General features: G+C 42.5%; 1 protein-coding gene across 3 annotated transcripts; it reads right to left on the reverse strand.

The window, feature by feature from the left end:
- Positions 1-29: 29 nt before the first annotated feature.
- On the reverse strand, positions 30-12,880 carry ankrd67 (ankyrin repeat domain 67). 3 transcript variants are annotated; one of them, XM_017465740.3, is made up of 6 exons: positions 8,329-12,880; positions 7,440-7,487; positions 5,236-5,500; positions 3,240-3,792; positions 2,235-2,531; positions 30-746 (listed from the first exon to the last, which is right to left on the reverse strand). In XM_017465740.3, exons 3-6 carry the CDS (start codon positions 5,484-5,486, stop codon positions 564-566), a joined length of 1,284 nt encoding a protein of 427 aa, XP_017321229.1. In that variant the 5' UTR covers positions 5,487-5,500; positions 7,440-7,487; positions 8,329-12,880; the 3' UTR covers positions 30-563. The 3 variants fall into 3 exon arrangements, with proteins under 3 accessions (XP_017321229.1, XP_017321228.1, XP_053534164.1); XM_017465739.3 differs by lacking the exon at positions 7,440-7,487; XM_053678189.1 differs by lacking the exons at positions 7,440-7,487; positions 8,329-12,880 and having other exon boundaries at positions 5,236-7,425.
- Positions 12,881-21,078: the final 8,198 nt, after the last annotated feature.

Below are 21,078 nucleotides of genomic sequence, written 5' to 3' on the forward strand. Positions count from 1 at the left end.
GTATACTATGAAAGGAATACATATTACTTTTTAGATATATTTGTTGTCCCGGTTTAATACGTGCCAGGAACGGAAGTTCCAATGACGTAAATTCCAGGAACGCGAGAGCTCTCGAGTTGACCGCAGCACCTTGCGTAAGTCCTTGTATCCCTCCGCGTATACGTCATCACGTATACTACCGTACTAAATAGTATGCAAAGACAAAAAAAAAATAAAAAATCAAAAACAAACAGGCGACACAGACTAGGCGTGCGTACTAGCTTGGCGTACTATTTAGCACGGTAGTATACGATTACAATAACAGACGTGTCACGGGAAGATGTCGTACATTTTGTTCTGTCAGACTTTCAGACACGCCAGAAAGTGTAAAAACATTGCACAGTATAGCTCTTTAATTTCGCATAGTACAACAAATTATAGCTCAATCTGTTAAAAATGGCTTAAACATGAATACACAGTTAAATTCACCACAACAAAGCAATCCAGTCCACTAGCTTTAATGCCACACAGGATCTCATTCAACTGGTGTCCATGTTGATTCGGACTTAATACAGTGTCTCTTGTTACCAAACACTCTCAGTAACGGTATGGCCTAGAGTTTGAGATCTTACTGGAGGTTTCCTGTGTTCCTGGAGCACTTTAAGTGATCCATACTGTTTGTGAGTTCTCGCCACGTCTTCAGCCGTCTCCCTCCACTTCGTCTTGATGGAGGGATCGGCACCTCTCTCCAGCAAAACACTCAGAACCTGTTGAATAATGTAGAGATATAGATATAAGTCTAGATATATACGCTAAGCAAGATTGCACAAACGTGATCAATGAAGGTTTGCCTAAGAGAGAGAGAGAAAACAAATCAGCCAAGATATCTTTGGTGTCTGACGTTTGCTTCTTTAGTTTTGCTCTGTTCTGTAAACATCTGCCTCAAACCACATCCAGTTCTTCAGAGATCTCACACAGGCTTGTCGATGACTTACTGTCATCTGTAAACATGAACAAAACTTTATAGTTTAGCCTAACGTTGTACTTTTAATTTGGGCGTATCAGTTTTTAATTTTTATTATTATTATTATTATTATTATTATTATTATTATTATTATTATTTTAACCCAGTTAAGTTAAATTCAAAAGCAAGAGAAGAGGTACTATTGTTTGAATTTACAACTTATGAACGTACAGCCCCCCCCCCCCCACACACACCTTTTTTTTTTTTTTTTTAACTAAAATCGATAAATACTGAGCATTTTACAAAATTGTAGCTTAATATGGTCATTTGAAAAAAGTATTATGAATTGTCACAACGTTTCAGGACAGTACCCCTCCCCTCCAACAGAGGGCAATATGCCAAGCATTCTAATCCGTTCCTGGTTTCCACTATGTAAGATATCTTTCAGCTCCTCTTTGCGCTCAAGTTCCGAACTGTTTTCCTAGAGTCTGTGGTCTATGCCGTATTTGACCGCTCTTAGGACTGCCCCTTTCGCTTGGTGATTTGTACCACTACTACGTTTGACCATAACCTGTCTAACGGAAGGGTTGCGTTTCAATAAAACCTGCACTTCAATCCTCACTTTTTCCTTCTGAGACTTATTCATTACATAAAGGATTGTGGGTGACTTCCATTACTTTTTAGCTCCATTAACCTCATAGCCTCAGTGCAGGACTGACTGGCTGCTCGGCTAGATTTTGCATTAAGTGGAAAAGTGGCAGTGCTCTCATTCAGGCTTTTAGGTCATTTTGGAGACGTAGAACACAAAAAAGCATCAAGTGTACGTTTCCCCAATACCAGTGGAATTCGGCTAAATTTGGAAAGGTCCAGGGGTATGGAATTCAATTTGCGCCAAAAGTATTTTAACAGTGGTTAAAACTGTTAACAAAGAACGCTGTTTATTTGAAGACCGTGTTACATTTTTGTCACAGAGTTTACTATTTTCAGTTTCAGAGTGTTTCTTCTTTCTCATCGTATATTTTTGTTCGTTTCTTGAAAAGTTCCACACGTTCAACACTTTTGGCAAAAATTTAATTCCGTACAGCTCCAAAAAACTCTTTGCATACATACACAGGTCTGGATAAGGAAGTGACATTACTGAGTAGCGACAACAGTGACCTTTTTTTTAACGCTTAACCATTAGTGATTACGTCATGGCTATAAATAAGACAATTTGAAGTCATTTGATTCGTTGTAGCCACAGACACTACGGTTTAAAGCCCACATGGTGACTTGTGAGAGAAAACGCCACCTTGCAGTGTCCCCTTTCTGTGGCCAGGTGCAGCGGGGTCCTCCCCAGCCTTTCAGTGGCATCCACATGTGCTCCGTAATGCAGCAGGAGCTTCGCCGCTTCAGCATTGTCCTTCAGTGTGGAGTAATGCAGCGGGGTCATGTGAAGGCTGTCCCTGTCTTCCAGTCCAGCTCCGTTCAGGATGAGGAGGTGGAGGACAGCACTGGAGCCACTGAGGGCGGCCAGGTGCAGCGGAGCAGCCTGATCCCTGTCCCTCACACACACCTTCGCCCCAGCAGCTAGCAGGTGCTGCAGGATCTGAGGGAGAAAGGAAAGCGAGAAGAAACAGAAAAATGGTGGACGAAGCAAAGAGGGCAGATCAAATGGTGCTAATGAGATGGGAACAGTGTCGTGTGATTAACAGTGCAAATACCATCTGTTGCACTGTGTGCACTTGGCTTGACGCACTGACAGCATGGCGAAAGCCAAAGGGCATAGAGACCTTGAGTGTACTGTACACTCAGTGCTTGGCAGTGACGCTTTTACTACAAATAGAAAGCTGATAAATAAAGTGGACTCATTTTTTGGAGTATTTTAGAATGCGCAGACATCGCTAAAGCACTATGAAATCACATGTGGTGTTCCTCAAGCTTCTCTTCTCAGATCCACCTTTGTTTTTGTTACCTTTCGTTAGAAAAACATGTAAGTAGCTTTTTCATTGATTTACCAATTTATTTCATTCTGGCCTCCATCTAAAAGTCCCAAGACCTAACCGCTAGCTGAAGACGGCTATCAATTCTGGAGGGTAAACGCTAACGTCATTCCTCTGACCTAGTAAAGCTGGCCACTGCATCTTTCAGAACTTCTGCTCGTGACCACTTCATAAGAGAGCTAAGGATGCATGGAGGAGAGTGGAAAATGCTCTATAGAAAGTATTTTTAACAGACAGAATTGGCTAGCGTCGCTCCAACTGACCAGAGATGGGGGGGTCATTATTTATTTTTCTAAACCCTATTTTGAAATCACCTTCTTCTCAGCGGAGCAGGCGCACAGGTGGAGTGCCGTTCGGCCGGTGGAACCTCTGAGGTTAGCATCGGCTCCACGATGAAGCAGGAGCCTGACGGCTGCCTCGTTGCCGACCATCACAGCCAGCTGCAGGGGACTCGTCCCCACTCCGCTCGGCCCTTCCAACTCTGCCCCGTTATCCAGCAGCAGCTCGGCCACATCGCCCCAACCCCCGAACACGGCCCAGTGCAGTGGTGTCCACCTGCGTGAGTCCAGCACGTCAGGGGATGCCAGGTGTTGTAGCAGCATCCGTGCCGTGCCCAGGTGCCCACCAGCCGCAGCCAGGTGGAGGGGCGTTTGGCCACAACAGGAGCGTGCCTCATGGGACGCTCCCTTCTGGAGGAGGTACTCAGTGGCGTCTTTGTTGCCTCCCATGCAGGAGCGGTGCAGGGGGGTGCAGCCGAAGAGATCTGGGCAGTTCACATCCATTTTGCTGGCGTGAAGCAAGAACCTGAGCAGTGCGAGGTGTCCTCTGAAAGCAGCATGGTGGACAGCCGTCCAGCCGCGAGGATCTCTGGAATACAAAATGCCAATAAGTTAATAATGCGTTGTTTTAAAATGTTATTGAAAAAGTTAACTAAGTCCCATGCATACCATGGAGTTCCATACTGGGACTTTTCTACTTTTGTTACCTCATGGCGGGAAAACATAATTAGCCTTCACAGTTACACTAATTACCTTCTACTTGTTATATCAGTTTGGTACAGTGGTCATCAGCCAACTTTATTTCCAGTTTAGGATTTTATCAGAAAAATATTATTAACTTTTATACACTCTTTGATATGATGCAGAATTCTTTGTTGAATCAATGATTGTAAGCTGTCCGGTCCGTGAGGCAGTGAAGCAACCCCAAACCGTAACATTCCCACCACCGTGCTTCACAGTTGGTATGAGGTGCTTCTCCTGAAAAGCTGTCTTTGGTCTGCGCCGAACATGTCTGCTGTTACTGTGGCCAAACAACTCTATCTTTGATTCATCTGTCCAGAGCACATTATTCCAAAAGGCCTGGTCTTTGCCTGTATGCTCATCGGCAAACTGTAGTCTTGCTTTAATGTTCTTCTTAGACAGCCAAGGCTTTTTCCTTTCACACCTCCCACGCAGGTCAAATTTGTGCAATCTCTTTCTGAATGTAGATGCATTTTAACACCAACAGTTGCAAGACTTACTAGCAGATCCTGTGATGAAATTTTGTTGTTCTTGGAGACTTCTTCTTGCATCAGACGGTCCGCCCTTGAGCCGAATTTGCTGGGACACCCAGTCCTGGAGAAATTGGCAGTCATTTGAAATCTTCACCACTTGTAGATGATTTTCCGTACAGTGGAATGATGTATTTCAAATAATTTGGAGATCTTTTAAAATCCCTTGCCAGACTCCTGGGCATTCGCAACCTTTTTTTTCTGAAGGTTTTTACAGAACTCTCTAGATCTTGGCATGATGACAGCACACACCTCAATAACACAGGGAACACCAGACACTAGATATGAGAGGGGTATAAATAAGACAGGTTCTAATCACTGGAACACCTGATTCTAACGTTATGGATTTGAAGGTGTCATAAATGTAGGGGTGTACTTACTTCTTCCACGTGACTGATCTGTTTTTTTTTGTTAATTTAAATTGTGAAAATGACTACAAAATGTCAATTTAATGTGTCATTTGATCGAGTAGATCAACGTTATTAATAGGCACTGTTTCAAAGAGGATCAAACGTTTGCTTGTCCATATATGTTAAAAAAAAAAAATTAATAATTTCCATGGGGTGCGTTTATTTTTTCACATCACTATAAATGTTTTGGAAGCCAAATACCTCATTGTTTCTTTATTAAAATGTTTCATATCGGTTTACTTTGTAAACATTACAATGGTTATCATGAATTAGGAATTATTAGATTGTTTGGTATTGGACAAATTTTATTTTCCACTGTACCACCAAAGTTAAAGGTCATAGACGACTCACGGGCAGTTAGCAGGGACGCCGCAGTCCAGCAGGGCTTTCACGTGCTCCACGCGTCCGTCCCAGGCGGCGTAATGCAGCTTGTGCTCGTCCAGCCGAGAGTGCTGCGCTCGGGGACGACTGTGGAGCCTCCACTGCCTCGGCCGGACAGCAGCACCGGCCGCGGTGTGAATCTTCCTCTCTACAGCACGCAGGGACACCAAGTCATGGAGCTCTAACCACTTCCACTGCAGCTCGGGCCCGGAGAATGCCATGACGACAACACGGCCTGCAAAAACACACTGGTGGGTTCCCGGGTTCTACGTACTCATGGCGATGCAAATCCAGACAGAAATATAGGATTGCACGAGACTCGTAAAATGTTTCCTTGAGAATAGTTTCAACATCATGTTGTAACATCTAGAACTCAACGACGATCTTGGGAATGTGGATTCAGTAAGGCTACTCTCACAATTTTTGAAGTCAATGGCAGCTTTCTTATGCAGTTACATTGCGGGGGATTAAATAATGATAACAGCACAAGGAAATTCTTTTCTTCGCATACCCCAGCATGTCAGGAAGTTGGGGTCAGAGTTCAGGGTCAGCCATGATACATCGCCGCTGGAGCAGAGAGAGGGCCTTGCTCAAGGGCCCAACAGTGGCAGCTTGGCAGTGCTGGGGTTTGAACCCCCGACCTTCCGAACAGTAATCCAGAGCCTTAACCGCCAAGCCACCACTGCCACCCCAAATGTAAAATGTGTTTTGGTGGTTAAGAAAAAACAGTCAGTCGATTCTCGATCGCAAAAATATTCCCAAGAGCTTAAAATTCTATAAAATTACAGCAGATTTTCCGCAGATTTGGGCCAAGACGCGTCACGTGACATCATCAATGTCCGCATTCAGCCAAAAGCCCTCTTCGATTCACGTGAAAATGTGATGTCAAATTAAGCGGTAAGGAGCGGTTAGCACGTTCGCCTCACACCTAAAGGGTCGGGGGTTCGATTCCCACCGTGGTCCTGTGTGTGTGGAGTTTGCATGTTCTCCCCGTGCTGCGGGGGTTTCCTCCGGGTACTCCGGTTTCCTCCCCCAGTCCAAACACATGCATGGTAGGCTGATTGGCGTGTCCAAAGTGTCCGTAGTGTATGAATGAGTGTGTATGTGATTGTGCCCTGCGATGGATTGGCACCCTGTCCAGCGTGTACCCCGCCTCGTGCCCAATGCTCCCTGGGATAGGCTCCAGGTTCCCCGTGACCCTGAAAAGGATAAGCGGTATAGAAGATGGATGGATGGATTAAGCCGTAAGGGTATTTAATTGTCCAAAACATTCTACACAGTGACCGAGGTCCAGCAGTGGGGCGACGCACCTTATCGAGAGACCCATCGCTCACCCACACCCGGCTCCTCTGATTCACATTTAATAAATAAATTAGAGTTAAATCTCCAGGTTAACATAAATCACATAACAACCTCCACATAATGTGTAATGTCATTTGTCGTACTGCGCCAGCAGCTTGGTCTCATAAATCTTCCGGTGAGCGCTGGGCAGATTCCAGCGATCTGCCTCACACCATCTATTCCCTAATACGATCCTGACACACCACTCCACCGCCATGACTGCTTAAACAAGAGCGCTGTTCATGTTCCTGGCGTAGTGCCGCTTCATTACTCAGAGCTTTCACATCGCTGCATTAAATGGATATCAGGGTTTTTATCCGTCCCATTTCACACGTTTTTATTGGCCGAGGTCGTACAATCCGCTATAAAGTGGACGCTCTTTATGCACGTGCACCACTGAACAGTTATCTCTCACTAAACGTGTTCGATTTTTAGTCATACTTGTTTTGAACGTCCGTGAAACACTTTTTTTTTTTTTTTTTAAACCTCACGTAAGTTTTTTTTTTCCTCTGCAGATTAGACTCTAAATCATGGTTCTGCATTATAGTCATAGTAAACTGTTGTATAATGTGTTTTATAGCTTGTTTTCACTCATTAACTCTAATTAATATTCACTATACCAACCGCAGCACTGCTGAATTCTGGATGTTTAGCAACAGGAGCATCAGATTCTTCAAGAATTTACTAGCTAGTGTTAGCTTGGCAAGTCCGACTTCTCGATTTGACGGTAATCACGCGATTTCTTGTAAGGTAGATAAATATAGTGACTTTGAATGACATATACATATATATATATAAGTGTTATTGTAAAGGCTTAAATGAAGAAACCTCACCTGGTACCGATTTCACAATTTCTTAGTGTTACTTCGACCCGCTGTAGTCTAAAAAAAACATGAATTATTATTATTGCAATCACCCGAACTGTAACGCGAGTGATGTAAAAGCGAATGTTTTGACCATTTGTGTGTTTTAAAAACATATAAAACATATTAAACAGGGGTCTGTACAGCACTTAAACGGTTGTAATCATTTCCCAGTTAGAGAAGCACATTTATCATTAACATTAACACATCCAAGAGAACACAGAGCACAAAATTACACACTATTTCTGCTCTGTGTGTGTGTGTGAGAGTGAGTGTGTGTGTGTGTGTGTGTGAGCCAAGTGATGCTGTGCGGTAAGCAGTGGGGGGACGTGTAGGCGTGAACGGTCTGTCATGGAGTGGGAGTTTGGGAGTGTGTGGGTGGGACAGCAGCCAATCCGCCATCCCTGTGCGCTGTGCTTTTTATTTTTAAACCTTCTCTTCTCCCTTTCCCTCAAATTACAGCCTGCTTCAAAGCGTTCACAAAGCACAAAGATAAGCTGAGGCCTCACGACCTCATAAACTATTTAGACGTCAAATCCTACGCGTACGTCTCTCATCTTTCTTATTAGCTCTTCACAGACAGTCTGAAGTCGCGACCCCGGCGTTTCAGCGTAAGGAACGACACATTTTTAAAATGTATGTATTTATTTATTTATTTCTGTACGTGCCGCTGAAAGTGTTTTAAAAGAAGATCATTCGCACCGTGAGCAGACTGAAGAGCTCAGCGTAGGTGTTTGATACTCTACTGATCTGATCAACTCCTTTACAAGAAGGTATTCTTGCCAGAAACCCAGAACTAAGTGAACGGTCCTTCTGAGAAAAGAAGAAGAAAGAAGAAAAAAAAAGCCACTTAAGTTACCTGTTCACCGAGCGCTGTTGTAGGAGGAGTTGTCCATCTTGCGCTCCGTCCCACCCCCCTCGTGTGTTCAGCAAAGCGCTGGATCAGCTCAGCGTCCTCTCAAACACTACCCTGCTTCCTCCGCTGCCATGCTGTACGTGTTCTCCGGGTTCCTGTGAGGTTGCTATGGAGAGGGCTGGTTTGTCGGCAGGGACGGATGCTATTACATGATGGTTTGTTAGCAAGAGAGGAGAGGAGAGGAGAGGAAGGGAGGGACACCGAGGCACAAGCACTCACCACGCATGCCTCCTGTTCCTAGGATACCTCCTCAGTCAGATTTAAGTGGATATCACATAGCGTATCCTCCACACAATAAAACATGATACTATAGGAAAATAATCGGCGATAAAACAAGGCGGAGTTACGTTATCGTTTGGGTTTTTTCTCTAAAACCGGATGTCCCTGAAGTGTTTTAATCCTCTTATACCACAGCAATTCGCCTCTGCTGACTTGAATTTTCTTGTCTTTTTTTTTTTAAGAAAGACACATTATAAGACACTTTTTTTTAATCCATTTTTTGTTGCATTTAAAGTTCCTGTTCTCGCTTACGTTACAACAGCTATAAACAGTCGCTCCTTCTCCAGGCTCTCTTTATTCTCTCTCTTGAAGTCAGTCACACCCAGCCCGTCACGTTACAGAGAAAAACGCTGACACTGGAGACTCCTTCCACCTACCTACATCGCATCCCAGCATTAGAAAGCTATCACGCTAACAGAAAAGCGAACACTAGCTAGCTAGCTAAAAGGCTTGGAGATCACAAACTGCACAGGGGATACACATGGTATAATAAAACCCACTCACCTGAAGAGGCCAGGATTTTATTTGAGTTTTATTCTCCACATCATCTTTTAGCTAGCTTAAATGAGATATCATATATGACCGAACCCTTTCCCTTGTAACAAAACCTGCTTGTGTTTTAGACACCTAGCTAACGTTAGTCGGCTAGCTCGCTTTGTATGCCCTGATCCTACACCGTACGCTGGGCTAACTGGCTAGTGCTGACTTGCTAGCTCAAATACAAAACGTTGATAAAGGCGAGAGGTTTTGCTCGTACGTTCACAGTCTCGTTAACGGTGAACACTTCCGTAATAATGAAGAGAAGGCGATAACCATGTCGGATAACTGTAGATAATTACAGATAATTAGATATTCTGTTTATAACTGGAATTCTCCTTGAACGTGTGCACTCGCAGCTTTCGCATTACTTTGTGTTCCTCTACGAGTAGCTTATAAATCCCACATCCTACAGTACACGCAGCAGATTTAGACAGCACGTTGTAGTTTTAACGCACCGTGAAAATAGCTTCTTTTTTATTTTTACTGACTTTTAGAGTCCTGGATGTCTTACAGGAAGTGACCCGGAACACCAGTCTTTATCTGAGATGCTTAATGTACACGGTGTTTCGTTTTATTTCAGTAAAAACGGTTGTTCTTTAAACGCTGGACACATTTCTCTTGAAATGAATGAAGAGTAATGGAGTCATTAATAGAACGTCACTATAATTAGCACAGATTTCTCTGAAAAAGAATAAAAACCGGCACAGCGAATGTGATGTACTGATCGAGAATCGAGGATTCCGATTGGTCAGAAGGTGATTCGTTTTCTGGAACAGCAGCTCTGACAGTCGTGCAGGAAATGATCGATACGTTATGATTTCTATAGTAACGACTTACACAAGGACTGCTACAATAGATGCTCCATATAATTGCAGGAACACAACCACCCTCGGAGATGTTAACAGTTAAACCAGCCTGTTGTTGATTATTTTCTAATAATAACACAAATACTTCCAGGCAATCGGTCCCTCCATTATGGTGCGATCGCAGACATGAACGTAAAGCTAAAATAAAACGTAAACGTAAAGATAAAATAAAAATCAAGCATTTTTGCTACACCGATTTAAAAAAAAATCAACCTCTGCGAAATCCTGTACAGACTGATGCAGTAGTTCTAGCTGGTTTATTGATTCCAGGCTTAAGAATGACGTGAAATGAGTTCCACCTCTAAGCAGAACAGACACGCTCAGATCCAAAGATTATAATAATTATAATTTCCTGACAGGACTTTATAATGTATACACAATTTCAGCATGGAGAAAGGGAAAGCTTGAGCTTTTTAATTCAGTTGAATACAATTGCAATTCTCCTTGCAGGCAGCAGAGGGCGCAAAACAAAACGAGAGAGTGAGGGAGAGTGAGAGCGAGAGCGAGAGAGAGAGAGAGAGAGAGAGAGAGAGAGAGAGAGATCAATAGGCTATTGTTCCTCTAACAACCTCCCATTTCAATCCACAATTAGGCCCGTTTTGTTGAAGGATTTCCTCACACATATGGGAAGCATCTGTACTGATGTTGTGAAGCTCAAATTAAAAATCATTTTTCATAACCTTGGCTTTCGGTTCTGCACTTCATCCTTCACTGGTCTTGGACCATCCCACGATGAGACAATGAAGCATGGACTTTTCATCACAGCTTTTTCTCAGCGCTGTTTTCCAGGCAGGACGGTCTGGTCCTTTGCTTGGCAGGCTGAAGAAGAGGCTGCAAAGACTGTGAGACTGTGATATTCACTGAAACTTTGTAATTAATTTATTACATGCATTTCCACTTGGAAGGAGATGTTACCGAGAAAATCCCTATCTACTGGTAAACGGGATCGCAAGTCATCGTGTGGAGAACGCCACCACACCGACCGAACAAATAATCTCACACGGAAAGTCAAAAGACCTAACAGTCCGGTCCTCAGTGTCCAGGACATGAACATTATGCGGTGTTATCCAGTAATGAGAGTTTCAGATGACGGATTGTTTCAATATAAACTTTATTCCCTTCCAAAACAGCTGCCTCACCTCTACAATACAGATTGTATTGAGATGAATCCATCATCCTGTCCACTAGAGGGCACCATTCTATCACCTGCACGTGTTCCATAGCATGAATGAGGAATTCTAGGAATTAGCCTGATGTATTCCAGACAGTTTGTTTAAAAGTGAACCAAACCGAACATATAGACCGAATAAGACACGCGACGCGTGATATTTTTTACGCTTAAACACGCTCGGACTCTGTAGAGTTCGTTATCGCAATTTCTTTTCAACGATAAAATGTCAACCAAAATAAATAAATAAATAAATAAATAAATAAATAAATAAATAAAAAATTGGCATCTCTTGTTATAAATTTCTGATGAAACTCGTCCCTGGAGGGAAAAACCAATGCTCAAGAACTTCCTGTAATGTCTAACAGGCTCGTAGAGGATTTGGATTCTCGTCCATGCAAAACATTTCAGGTTTATTTGTGCTGTTAGGTTCGTGCGCCCGTGGCCCCCGTCTTCAATTCAGGCCGCGGATTGAAAACAGGATCCCAAGCCGAAGATCTGATTTTGATTTTGTGCTAATCACACCATTTCAGACTAATTACTCAGTGAAAAAGAGGTGGATTTAGCGCTTAGTACCCTGGACTTACACCCGGAGTCTGACTACAGTCACAGTTTTGACGTATCTGAACATTTGCCTACTTCAGCATTTAATAAGTAAGGAATAAATCACCTAGAAATGTGTGTTTAAAGAAAAATAAAATCAGTGACTGTTACCACCCAACCAAAAGTTGAGTATTTTCCAATAACAGCACACCCCCAGTGGTTCTATATAACATCATGCATTTCATCCAGTTAGATGCATGCTGCAGAACATCCTCGAAACATGTTACTTCCTGTTCTTAATTACGTTATAGCAGCTATAAACAATGGTTCCCTCACCAGTCTTTCTTTTTTCTCTCTCGAAGTAAACGAGACAAAAAAAAAAAAAGCACAACTTGTCATGTTACCAAGAAGCCGTAAAAAGTGTAAACTCCCCTGTCGCGAAGCTTTTACCTCTGACCGTTACAAAGCGCTGACACTGGAGACTCCTTCCATACATGTTAAATAAACATCTCCTCGTGGAAAGAAAACATCACCATGTAAAGAATTACACGTTTTTCTTTTATTTGTTAAATAACGACACGTTTTTAACGTCCGTCGTAGACGTCTCTGTGAGAGCTGTTACTATAGAAACGATCACGTGTTCAAACATTCACAGCAGTTGAGTAGCAGTTCAGGGTTCTGGGACTCGACTACAGCGTTACAATTTCCCGTCACTGGAACCGAGAGACCCAAACGCTGTTCCAGCGCAAAGCGAGCTCCATGAAGACATGGTGTGTGAAGGTTGGAAGAACTCGAGTGTCCTGTACAGATCCCTGACCTCAACCCCGCCGAACACCTTTAGGATGAACCGGAGCCTCCTCGACATCCCGGATTCAGGGCCTGACGTCAATCTCGCTAACGCTCTTGTAGCTGAATGAACGCACATCCCCATAGCCACGCCCCAAAATCTATTGGAAAGCCTTCCCAGAAGACTGGAGCGCATTATAACAGCAAACAGGGAATAAATCTGGAACGGGAACGTTCAACAAGCACATATGGGTGTGACGGTCAGGTGTGCACAAACTTTTAGCCACATCACGTAGCTTAGAAATATTACTTATCTACTACCCCCCCCCCCCCCCCCCCAAAAAAAAAAAGAATAAAGTGTGTTATTGAAAGCAGGTTTGTTGATTCATTCTTTGACAGTGCGCTCATGTCGACTCGCACTTAAACCCGTGAGATAAACGAGACGCCAAAACTCACAACACATTCAGTACATATGTATTCACCAGACCGAAGATGAAATCAGACGATCGTTAATCTGGTTCTGGAATGTTCCTGCAGGACACCAAAAACACCCCCCAAAACTGTTATTTAACGGTAAATTGTGGACCGAGTGGATAGATTTGTACCGAAGAGCTGCTGCTGTAATCGTAAAGACTGTCCTGCGCTCATCCCAGGACTCTTCTTCCTCGTTCTATCGCTTGTTCATTAGGGATCTATATCCGGAATTCCGTATTGTTACGAGAGCTATACCGGGGGAAAAAAAAAAAATGGCTTGACTTGTATAACAAAGGCGATAAATCACATCAGTGAGCTCAGGGGAACGAAGAGCAGCTCGTACCTCTACGTACGAATGCGGAGAGAGAGAAAAAATTTCCGAGATGAACTTTAAATGACTCTGAAGAGCTCAGCATGTGAGTGTCGTGCCCCTTGATGGAGCTGCAACTTCAGTCCAAAGCTGTTCACAGAGCCATATTAAAGAGAAACTGGAGTTAATTACGCACACCTGCCCCAGCCCCGCAGCCGCTCTGGGAAACTCACAGCCAGAGGAGGACCTGAGTGAAAACACATGCTGCTTCTTATCTCACTGGGAGCTCCATCGCTCTCGTTCTTTCTTGCGTTATTTCTTTCTTCCTGACGCTGAAATCCGTTGCCTTTATCGCTCTTCTGGTTCTCTGTGCATTTGCGACAGTAATAAAGTCATATGTTTCCATCCTCCACTCTTTATTCTTTCTCCATTTTGATCTCTTAATCTATTCGTGCTTTTTCGTTTTTTTTTTTTTTCCTGTTCTTTCCGTCTTTCGGGCAGCTCTGGCACGCACGATGATGACTGTGCAAAAACTAAACGAAGAAAATGTATCAAATGTCTAAAATACGACGTACGACCTCTTGGCTGGTACTCGTGACGTTACCCGGGAGGACGTGTGCTGATGTTGGACCGGGTTTTGTGATCAAACATCGCCAGAAAAACAAGGAGGAATTCGATCCCGCTGAGATTCAAATGTGAAATCCAGTATATTATTTTCCCTTTTTTTGTTGTCATGACATCATGCAAACACCGACATGAACAGCAGAGACTCGTCCTCGGTCAGAGCATTAAAACCGGAATTCCTATGAGAATCCATTTAAACACACTGGAGTCTGAAAAGAAACATAAAAAAAAAAAACTATCAATTATCCAGGGTAGAAACATCTGGCGTCAGACACAGAAGATACCAGAACGTCACGAGATACGATCTCGAACCTGAATCCTGTTTAATTAAACAAGTAGTATTAATGCGATGTTTCTATGAATTCATCCACGTTACGGAAACTGGATTCATCCTCAAACAATTCTAGACGTAAACTAAACATCTGTTTGGCAGAACGGCTACAATGTTCTTCTTTTCTCCAGTACATCTCGTAACATCTGGATGCTCGTGGAACGAAGTAACAGCTTTTCCATGTCGGATGCTTCGTCACGTCAGGTTTTACAGTATTGCCTCAAGGCTGATATAACAGGAAGTGTTCAGCGTTCTTCTCTAGTGCAGTCGTTTTTAAGAAGGGTTCTTCTACAGGGAACGTCTCCAAAGATCTGACTTAGAATGGCATATCTCTAACCGACCGAGTTAGTTTCATATTAGATTTTCATATCTGGATCTTTCTGGTGCTCAAATATTCTGTATCTGTTTTTGTATTTGGATTAAAACCAGAAGTGGGCGTAGTCTATATTGGAGCTTCTATTGTTTTGGGTTTTGTCTTGGCTAACCCTAGCACTTTGCACTGGGAATACTGGAAAACACTGGAATATTTTTCAGATAGTACCACTAAGAGTATCACAAGTGTATAAAATCCACGTATTGGAGATATATCATCGACCCTTTTCTGTGTAAGGGTTTTGGTTTAGTTTCAGGTCTCTCTGTGCAGTTTTTGAGTTGTAGGTGTGGTGAATTGCGCGGAAACTTGGCAACCCACCCCGTGATGTTCTGAAAGCTTTTCGGTACGCTTTCTAAAAAAACAACAACAAAAAAAACAAAACAAAACAAAAAAAAAAACCCCAAGACAACTGAAGTCTTCGCGTTCGGGTCATATCTGTATTTGTATTCATTTAGGGTGCATTATATGCACACATATTTTGTGTTCATATGATATTTTAGGCAATTTTTCAATTATCCCACAGCATTTAATTGATGGTATACATTGATATTATTACACAGGGTTATTTTGTTTGACTCTTCCAGGTGTCTCTTAGAGATCTGAACTCTTCACAGCTTTCAGGAACACACATCACGCAAAAACGTCATTTCCACATTGTTTTCTATGCATACTTTAACACTATTATTCTTTATAAATCACCCACAAACAACAGACCCCCATATTTACACTCAATTATTTGTGATCTTAATAATCAAGGCCTTCAACTTTTATTAGTAAAGAATAAAATCCTGTGACCAAGTTGATTACTTTCCTATAACAACATGTCCCAAAGTGTTTTATTCCTCTTATCTTACAGCAATTTGCGAACGATTACATTTTTGAAAAAATTGATCAATGAACAACACATTCTACTTTAAAAAAAATAAATAAAAAAATAAGTTTGTAGTTACATTTAATGTTGTGGAACTTTTTGAAACAAGTCGATTCCTGTTCTTAAGTATGTTATAGTCATTCCATCACAAACCTCTCCTTTTTGTCTTTATTGAAGTTAATAATAATTTTTTTAAAAAAATGAAGCTTGTCATGTTACCAAGAAACCCCAAAGTGTAAACTCACCTGTCCTGAAAATGTTCCTGTGTAGGAAAACTTACTGACTATTACAAAGCACTGACACCAGAGACTCCTTCCATAAATGTCTCACAGAAAACCTTCCATAACAGATTTGGCGAGCCAGCCAGGAGGGCGATAATTGGAGTGGAATGGCCAGGCAGGGAGAAGAACTCTGGCCAGGGGAAAAGGTAAGCTGGGCTGGTTTGATCGAATTCTGCATAAGTAGCAGTGATTCCCCTGCCTGTGTAGTCTGCATGGTGTTAAAAATATCGACGTCACCGAACCCGTGTGCAGTCAGTAGTTTCTATTCCAGTACAGGATTTTATACGGGTTTCGCTTAGTGTGTAGAATTCATATTCAGAACGGCCTTCTGTTGTCTTGTTTTTGAGTTTGTCACTGTATTGTGTTCCTTGCTCACCCTCCAACCTACGTGTACGAAGGGAAGAATTCTCCATGACAGGCCCATAATGATTAAACACGTTTCTTTGTTAATTAACAGGAGTTGTTACTATAGAAAGTACAATGCATCAGATACAAAACCTGTGATTTGCAGAATTAACAGCACTGTTGTGTAAATGATAAGTGTGACGGTTGTCCTTTAAGAATCCTGAATTACTGGTCTAGAATAGCACTGGTTCGTCACATGGGTACAACCGAAATCTGGAACGAATAAAAATTCCCCATTTTAAGCGGTCCGTAACGTGGTCACCGTGGTTCTGGATGTAAAAATTGACCAGGATGCTCTTGAACCAGTGTAAATAAAGACAAATCCTGTGGTCGAGTTTTGGTTTTGGTCGAACCATCAAACAACCACCAGACATCCTTTCACACGGCCGCATCCAGCTAACCCCCGACGCTGACCTTCCTGTTCCCGCTCACACATCTCTCAGCAACTTCCTCCTGTTGCTTTCTCTGCTTCTCCGGGTAGCGCAGTTCGAACGCAGCGTAAGTGCAAACACGTGTTGGCCGAGTTTCTGTCCCGCACACATTTCACAGAGCCGACCTGACAAATTTGTCGTCAGTTATGACGTGAGACTTGATGTAAACATTTCAGACTTCCTGAAGAAAAAAGTCGCACTCGAATCTTTTTTTTTGTCCCCCCGCCCCTGATCAAACTCTCTGATCGACAAAATATCTCCATGTCCACACTTTGTCAGTAGTGGTTTAGGTTTAGTTCTTGCTCAGTCAGTGTAACCAAAACAGCATGCAGGAAGGAGGACTTCGTTCACGTTTCACACGTCATTAGTGTAGCGAGGCTACTTTAGTAGCTCGGTTTTGTGTCAAATTTGCTCCATGCTGCGAATCATCCGTGGTCCTAAGTAAAGTCATTTGAACCAGTCCCCGCCCCCCCCGAAACTTTTCTCTCAGCAAGTTCAGACATACATTTCTATACATTTTGGGAAAACATTTTCTTTAATTTCAGATAGAGAGCTGAACTCTCTGCAGCTGTCAAGAACAAATATCACCCTCATTTGCCTTTGGTTTCCAAGCCCTACCCCGAAAGTGACTTAATTAGTGCAATTATGTAAATACAAAAAAACACCCACACAACTTTATAACGTGCTAGTCGGGTGTTATCAGGGCCTCGGACTTAATAAGTGAGCCTTAAAACATTTTGTGTCGTGCTCTTAGAGGAAAATAATCAACAACCAGGTGGTGTGATGAAGTGGCGTTAATGCGACCACTCCACAGTTACAGCACACCCTCGAGTGCTTTATTCCTCTTACACCACAGCAATGACCATTTTTCTATTCGTTAAAAAAAAATACAGGTCATACTTCTTTCATTTATTGACATTTTTGTATCGGTACATAGTTACATTTAATGTTGTGGAACGTCCATGAAACAGGTTCGGCCCGGCTTCTCACTTACGTTATAGCGGTTATAAATAAACACTGCAGAAACTGCAGCGCGCTCCATCCTTCAGACAACCTCAAGCTACAGCTTTACCTCTGACCTCTGACAAAAGCACCGACTCTGTGGACTAAACAGACAACCTCACCGTATCCACCACTACACACTTTTTATGAGAGTGGAGAGTCCCTGTGAACGAGCTGTTGCTATAGAAACGTATTAGAACGAGCGCATTAAGATACTGTAAACAATCGCCTCGCGGTATCGGTCCGTGGACTGAAATCACAGACGTTAAATGAATTATTCTGACAGGATCCCCGACAGACGTCGGAGCCGTTGGGTCGGAAACGAATCGTTTCTTTTTTTCTTTTTAATCCTTAATGTCACGGATCAACCGTGAAAGCGCGTACGCTTTCATTTCATTAACATCTGCGCTACATGGAGGACAGCTCAGAGTTTTTGTGAGGCAAGGCTGTAAGAATAGAGCTGGAGTCTAATGGTGTCACTGAGCTCTTTTCATGGGGCTGAATAGGCTTTATATGTATTTTTTCTGCGATTGGCTCGCTCCGCCAGCCGGAAAACGCGCAGCAAATGGAGCAGAAAGCACGGTGCCAGTGTCACACGGCACAACCAGATGATAAATAGCAGCACGTTCAGGTCACATGGCTTTTTTTTTTGTGGATGCACGAACATTGCTTCTCCCCCGAAACTTCTTTCAAGTCATTAAAGCGAACCCTTTCATTTTAACTCCGAATTTTAACCCGATGGCCGCAGTGCTTTCGTTTTCTGGGAGACATTAGCATAATGACATTTAATGCCTGAAATCCTCTGTGTATCGACATTTAGTTGACGTATTTTTTTTTTTCTCCTTGTGTGTTTATAGCAGGAAGACCGCTCTCGGCATGACGACCGAGTGGGACACCGGGCTATTTAATCCCCACACACGGGGTCAAGTGGAGAGGAAATGCAAACGTTTTCCAAACACGAGCCCACGTTCTCTCCAGTTTAAACATAATTAGGACACAATACTACAAACACGGTGGTAAGTTTGGTTCTCATTGGTCTTCTTGGCACGTGTGTGTGCGCGAATCACACCAAGTTCTACATTGTTAACGTCTACTTCATCAGAAAAGCAAATAATATACGGAACCCTTTGTGATAATCTGCCGTTGGATTCGGGATCGGTCAGGAGGTGTTGATTAGTTTTCTATAACAGCTCGTTCTAATACGTTATCGTTTCTATAGCAACAGCTCATTCGCAGGGACTTGTATGGTGAAAGCAGGGACCTTATTTATTTATTTATTTATTAAACATTTAGGGAAGGAGTCTCCAGTGTCGGCGCTTTGTAACAGTCGGAGGTAAAGCTGTGACTTTACGTTTTCCGACATCTTCAGGGAAAAAAAAAAAAAATGTTGTTCTTTAATTAAAAAAAAATAAAATAAAATTTAAATCATTGGCAAGTTGATGAGGTATAAGTGGAATAAAAAAAAAACTTCTGTGATTGAATTGTTACCGTAGTTAGTGAATATTCCATAGTAGTAAGTAATCAGTATGTTTTAAGGTGAGACGATAAACTGTAAAATAATCTGCGATGTAAAATGATTCTTCTTTTCCAGTGAACAGGAGTGTATGATGTGTTTTCCACCATTAACAGAGACTTTCACAACAACATATCTTTCCTATTAGTCTCCCGGGAATAACTTGTAATATTTTCTAAATGATATGCTTCAAGATGTGGAACGTTCCCGAGTTAAAACAACGAAATGCGTCTATTTCGGTGTGTAAAGGTTATTCAGAGATCTGGAAACAATCACACACACACGGGGGCAAATCCACCCCCCAGTCTGGTGATGACTAACATGTTAAACTCTCAGCTTCTTATTCAGTATATACGATCCAATAAAACTAAAATATACGTATTTAAGCGAGTGAGGAAGGTAAGCCTGGGCCGAACGATGGCTCCAGACAGTTTACAGAGCTAAACTCTGGCTTTGACATGACCAGAATACACACAAACTAATAGCACATGTCATGTTCTTTGTGTTTCTCATGATGGAAAGGACAGGCTGAGAGGACGTCCTACTTAGGGATCATCATATACAATACACAGCCGATTTAGTGACAGGGTCTACGCGGGATCGCGTCTTTCACGCGGACTACAGCGGATGTACTGCAGGTACTATCAACAGAAAACGACAATTTGAAGGGGAAAAAGGAAGAAAAATGATCCAGGAATAATCGGATGTCGTTAGAATGACTAAATAAGTAGCTAAGGAAACATTTTAGCACACCGGGATATGTTTGTGAAAGAGACCTGCTGCAACAAAAGCTAAATTAAAGTATTGCATGCAACACGCAGGTGAATGAGTCCGGATGCATGTGCAGGCAACATCAAAATGGGATAATCCTGGGAAAATCCTGGGACTAAAACAGGAAAACAAAACCTGGGACACAAAAAAAAAGGGAACTAGTCATGGGGGGTGGGGGGTGGGATTTGATTCTGGATAACAAACCGATAAGAGGACGGGGCGGAGACAGAAGCACCTGGCACTAGTCACCATGGGAACCGTGTCAGAGAGGGGGGACTCCATGACACACTGAGTTTCGAGAAAAAAAATATGGATAAAACATTCTGCTACAGGAATACTTGGCTTAATAGACGTAAAAAAATAAATAAAACAACAAACAAACAAAAAGATATAAAAGAGAACCGCTAGTTTAACGCGGATGCAATTTAGGACATTTCTCAGTCCGTACAGGATTTCATGGAGTTTGTTTTTCGTGATCGCCGCGACCGAAAATGCTCGATTTTGCTCGATTTTGCTTGAAGAAGTGTTTTGTTTTTTGTTTTTCTGTGCGTTTTTTTGCGGAAAATAGCACAAACGTGTTGCGCGATCTTTCACAGTGATGTTTGTCGGTAAACGAGACCTTTTAGCTGTACTCGTGTTCGACGCACGTGAGCCGAAGAGACGTCACGTGACGCGTCTTGGCCCACACTGTAAAACCGGACAAGTTCATGTAACTCAAAAATTTTTAGGAAACTAATTACCTCGGAATTTTTACGTCGATAAATCAATTTCTTTAAGCCAAATCCACTTCAATATAACCAAAAATGTAACTGAAACTTTGTAATGTAAAATGAATTTTTGTCATATTTAAGAGTATTTGGCTTTTAAAGAAATTGACTTATCGACGTAAAAATTCCGAGGTAATTAGTTTCCTCATTTTTTTTTTTTGAGTTAAATGAACTTAACCGGTTTCACGGTGTGCGGAAATCTGCGGTACTTCTGAAAAATTGCAAGCTCTTCCTGGTATTGCGGCGCTTCCTGGGATTTTGCGTTCGTTTCTACGATCGCAAAGCCGTGAGATCCTGGAGAGACTGATTTCTACCTAAAAGCTTAAAACACATGTCGGAGTGAGTCAACGTGTCAGAA

The sequence above is a fragment of the Ictalurus punctatus genome, chromosome 4, assembly GCF_001660625.3.
Source record: "Ictalurus punctatus breed USDA103 chromosome 4, Coco_2.0, whole genome shotgun sequence".
NCBI lineage: Eukaryota > Metazoa > Chordata > Actinopteri > Siluriformes > Ictaluridae > Ictalurus > Ictalurus punctatus.